This window comes from Papio anubis, chromosome 7 (genome assembly GCF_008728515.1).
Source record: "Papio anubis isolate 15944 chromosome 7, Panubis1.0, whole genome shotgun sequence".
Classification (NCBI taxonomy): domain Eukaryota; kingdom Metazoa; phylum Chordata; class Mammalia; order Primates; family Cercopithecidae; genus Papio; species Papio anubis.
This window is the reverse complement of record NC_044982.1, coordinates 808,101-813,546: the sequence shown is the minus strand read 5'-3', so window position 1 is coordinate 813,546 and position 5,446 is coordinate 808,101. Positions and strand designations below refer to the sequence as shown.

General features: G+C 50.2%; 1 gene segment (V, D, J or C); it reads right to left on the bottom strand.

The window, feature by feature from the left end:
- Window positions 1-2,046: 2,046 nt before the first annotated feature.
- LOC108587013 lies at window positions 2,047-2,912 on the bottom strand. The segment is given in 2 exon segments: window positions 2,047-2,722; window positions 2,806-2,912. Coding segments are annotated over 2 exon segments (486 nt in total).
- Window positions 2,913-5,446: the final 2,534 nt, after the last annotated feature.

Here is a 5,446-nt window from a genome sequence, read left to right as displayed (position 1 = left end):
GCCTTTGCAGCCTTGTCTTCCCCACCCAGATGGGATTGCCCTGGACACAGGAGGGACTTCCCATGTAGAGAAAAGGTAAGCAGATTTCCCACCAGCACCACTGCCACTGCAAACATCTACAGCCCTTACAACGGGAGAATTCCACAGTCTTTGCAAGCCCTCAGCCAAGTTTGGGAGCTGCCAGGAATGATCCAAGATTAGGAGCACAAGGTGCATACTCCCCGCCCCCATTCATCCACTCTGAGCCAAGCTGCTGCAGCCCAGTGCCGTCTTGAGACCGAAGCCACCTCTGGAGTGCATCCTGCCCTGAGGCCAGTAGCCACTGCCCCTTTCTAGCATTGGGGCTCCATCTTCATGATGCCCATATCTAGGTGGTTGAATGCCACAACCCTGGCTGTGCAGAGCCTAGGCTGAGGATTGGCAGTGACTCTGGCCCTGCACAGCAAAAATCCCAACCCCTGCTGCTGCACATCCAGCTGGAGGAAAAGCCAGCCAGTCCTGCCCAGGGTGAATCCACCATTGATTTGGTCAACCTGCTGAGTGCCCTCCCCTGAGCAGGAGAGGCCCCTGAACCACTGAGCCCCTGACACTAGCTCCAGGCTGGCAGAATGGATATGTGCCCACATTTGGGGCCTCAGAAGTAGCCTTGTGGCATCCAGTCAAATTCCCACAGATACGCCGCTGACCTGCCCAAAGGCTCTACACCTGCAATTAGGCCTGAGAAACGGCATCATGGGCCTCCCCTGGCAGACACTCCTATAAGCCAGCAAGCAGCTGTGCCCCCATGACTCAGGCCTGAGAAACAACCCTGTGCCACCCCAGCCCCCCAGCAGACACACACCCAGGCCAGCTGAGGAAGCCATGTGGCCATGTCCTGGGTCTGAGAAAGAGCCCATGGGGTGGCCCCAGCAGACACACACCCAGGCCAGCTGAGGAAGCCATGTGGCCATGTCCTGGGTCTGAGAAAGAGCCCATGGGGTGGCCCCAGGAGACACATGCCCAGGCCAGTTGAGCAGCCATGCACTTGTGTCCCAAACCTGAGAAACAGCCCTGTGGATTGCCCTCAGAAGCCACAGCCCCAGGCCAGCCAAAGAGACTTGTGCTTGGGTCCTGGGCATCAGAAACAGCCCCATGTCCCCAACCCTAGTGAGCCTGGCACCAAGTTGGTCAATCCACCATGTGCATGCATGTGCCCCTGACCTCAGAAACAGCCTGGTGAGTCCACTTCTAGCAACGTTGCACTACCACTGCCACAAACCTCTCAGCTTAGGCCACTGAGACACTTGCAAATGTCACTAATGTGGACTGCAGCTGAAGAAACTACATGGAGACTACACTACTGCATCGACCTAGAACTAAAGCCAATGCACCCCACCAAACTGACACCCTGAGACCCATCTGTACTAGCAAGTCTTTTCCTACAAAACCTACTCCATTAAATCGGAAGGGATGACTGGTCTACCAGATGTGTAGAAATCAACGTAGGAACACATAAAACATGAAAAGGCAAGGAAACATGACACCTGAAAAAGACAACAGTAATTCTCCAGTAGCAGACCCCAATCATAAGGAAATATACAGAAAGTCAGAAAAATAATTCAAAATGATAGTCTTAAAGAAACTCAGCGAGACACAATAGTGTACCGATAGAAAATTCAATGAAATTGGGAAAACAATTTATGATTTGAATGAGGAATTCAACAAAGAAATAAGTATCATAAAAAAGAACCAACAGAAATTCCAGAGTTGAAGAATTCAATGAATGAAATTAAAAGTACAACTGAGAACTTCAAGGTTAGAGTAGGCCAAGCAAAAGAGAGTTTCTGAAGTTGAAGACAGATCTTATGAAATAATTCAGGCAGATGAATAAAAAGAAAAAAAGAGTAAAAAGGAATGAAGAAAATCCCCAGGATTTACGGGGACAATTAAGTGAACAAATATTTGCATTATGGGTATTCCAAAAGAGAAGGGAAATGGTGTAGAAAACACATTTAATGAAATAATAGCTGAAAACTTTCTGTCTTTGGAGAGATATGGGCATCCAGATCCAGGAGGCTCAAAGAACCTGAAATAGAACCTTTTTGAGGCACACTGTCAAAAGTCCAATTGTCAAAAGTCAAAGAGAAAGAATTCCAAAAACAGCAAGAGAAAAGCATTAAGTCACATATAAGGGAATCTGCATTAGACTAAGAACAGATTTCAAAAATATGAAAAAGGGTTTTCTATGATCTCTGTTGCTGAGCCGAAAAAACAATGTAAGACACGGCAAGAAGTTCCATTTTTGCTTAACTCCACACCTGCTCCTGGTCTGGGCCCTGGGCTGGTAGTGCTGGGTGCCCTCTGGGGTCCTGAGCCTCCCTGCAGGGAGGTTTGTGTCTGGGCTCACACTGACTTCCCCTCACTGTGTCTCTTGCACAGTAATACACGGCCGTGTCCTCGGGGGTCACAGAGCTCAGCTGCAGGGAGAACTGGTTCTTGGACGTGTCTGGGTTGATGCTTATTCGATTTTGCACAGATTGTGCATAATGATTATACCACTTGGACCTGTAGTATGTCCTTCCCAGCCACTCAAGGCCTCTCGATGGCGACTGCCTGATCCAGTTCCAAGTAGCACTGTTGCTAGAGACACTGTCCCCGGAGATGGCACAGGTGAGTGACAGGGTCTGTGAGGGCTTCACCAGTCCTGGACCTGACTCCTGCAGCTGCACCTGTGACAGGACACCTGGAGACGAAAGGAAACAGCAAAGTTAAACACCCCTCACTCTGTGAATGCTGCTGTGAATATGGCATCGCCCTGACACTGACCCCATGGGAGGCCCAGCACGGGGAGGACGATGAGGAAGGAGACAGACATTGTCTGGAGCTCTGCTGACTGCCCTGGTTAGCCGGAATTCAGCAGGCTCTGCAGTTCTGCAGCGGGGGAGGCTGCATTTAAACAGGAAACCACACCCCGGCATTTGCTTGTGTGCACCACCTGCCGATATAAGGCCCCGGGATGGAGATGGTCCGTTGAAGAGCAGGGGCCCTCAGGTCTACAACTGGGTTTCCCTAAAGCCATTTTCTTCAGCAGATTGGACCCAAAAGAGGAGTTCAGAGGCAGGACCCCCGGGTGTGATGACTGGAATTCCAGCATTTGGCATCTTACACCAACCAAAGTCTATATACCCTTTTTAATGGATTAGATCCCCTTCATTTATTCACCATTCATTCACTGATGCAACAAACCCTGAGGGCCGATGATACTCTGTTCCACCCCCAGGCATGAGGAGGCATCCCTAAGACAGATGCACCATTCCTGTGCTCCTGGGGCCAGGTGCCAGGTCCCTAGAGAAAGAAGGCTCCACACCCACACCACCCCAGGCAGTCCCACTGCTTTGGGAGTGAAGGCAGCAGGTCAGCATCCTGGTCCTGGAAAAGCCTGCAGTGGAAGGGAGACGGATTTTGCTTCCATGTGGTGGGACAGGATGGAGCTGAGTGCAGGGAGCTGTGAGCTTCTAAAGGGAGGTCCACAGAGCACAATGGACAAGGGCAGCTCATCCCAAACCCCCAGGGTGGTGGAAACGCCCCAGGATGGGGTTGGATGGGTGAGTAGGAGCTCTTTTTTTGTTGTTTAATAGCCTCAATCATGAATCTGCAGGAGTGAGGGCTAATGACAGGTGACCGTGGCGCACACAGCGTCTAGAAGGGGCCTGTTTCTGCCCGGTGACACTTTCTCCATCTGTAACCCTGAAGTGTAACACCCTAGTTCCTGTGGTTCTCGGGGTCTGCAGTTCTACCCTCTACTCCTCAGTGCTCACTTGTGTCACCCACAGACATTGCATCTGGGGTGTGGGAACAGGGGTGCCACCACTTCTCACCATATCCAAGGGCCACGCAGGCTGGCTGATTTGTGGGGGTTTGTGGTTCCAGGGCATGGCAGGTCAGCTGCTTTCCAGAGGACCATGAGTGGCTGTCTCCTGGGCATGGAGCTCACTGTACAGTCAGGGCAGAGGGCTCAGATGCAGCTGGGGAAAGGCAGCTCCCAGGGCATTCCTGGTGACTGGCTGGGACTGTGAACGTGGAAACCCTGCACTGTGTGAGGAGACAAGGCAGTGAGTGTGGCTGCCTCCCAGCAATGTGGGGCTGTGCCTCTGCAAGGGGTCGGACCTGTGTCCTCCTGTCGATGGTAGACCCATTGTCCTCATCCACACCTCCACAGGCATTTTCCTGACTCACTGTAGGGTCTGACTATGGCCCTGATAGACAAAGACTTTCCCACCTGCATTCTCAGTCTACAGCCCATCCTGAGCCCAGGGCAAGGTCCAGGCTTGCACAGGAAGGAGGCACTGATGGGCACGGGGTGGACTGTCGCCACAGCGGGCTGCCCAGGGCTGCCAGGTGAATTAGCAGACTCCTAGCTCTCAGATGCAAGGCCAGTTTCCTCTCAGGAACCTACCCTCATTTCCTTGGTAGCCCATTTCATGCACTGGGCTCTGAAGAGTTCTGGTGCAGGATGAGGAGGTGGGACTGAGGTCTGGACAGACAGAGGGGTGTGTCCCATGGGGCCCACATCGTGGGACTTAGGAATGATGATGTGCTGGGAGAGGGGGCACCAGCCTCCACCCTCGTCTTGACAGGGCCTGTGGTGTGGCTTTGGAAATTGGATAAGAATAGTGGCCGCAGTTGCTGGGGCTATAAGAATGGTCACAGTTGAGCTGCGGCCACAGTCCCCCTGAGAGTGTCCTCTCCAAGGCATTCTACAGCTACTCACACCACCCACTCAGTGTCTGCAGGTCCTGGAACTACCCGGAAAGCCTACCTCAAGTTGAAAGGTAAAAGCAAAACTGTCTCTGTTCAGAGATTACATGGTTGTAGACACAGAAAATCTTAAAGAATCTGGAAAAAAAAAAAAAAAAATCCCCAAAACAAAAACAGAGATTGCTCAAACTAAGAATTTGAGCATATAAGCACCAAACAATTGGAAAATTAATTTTGAAAGGAAAAAACTTGTGAAGACATAAAGAGCAATCAGGATATACCTTAGAAGAAATATCAAATGATGTGGAGATCTTTACACCGAAAATTGGAAAACATTGCTCAGAGGCTGTGAGCGCATGAAGAGATACACACAAACTGGATGCATGGATCGGAAAACTCAGTGTGATTAAGATGCCAGTTTTCCCTAAATCAAATCTATAGTTTAATCCAAATCAAAATCCTGTTCAACCCAGCAATTCCATTACTGGAATTTCTCCAGAGTATATAAGTACATGTGCTCCAATAATACAATGAATGCTTAGTAATCATGAGCAAATACCTTAAATGTCTTATAACATCTTTCACACAAAAGTTGTTGCATGTCTATTAGCTAATAATTCTTACGTCTCGTCCAGACCATGTAGCGTGAGCAAAGGGATTTTTGACCTTCAGAAGTCCCCATTCTAACTTGAGGACTTCACACAAATGG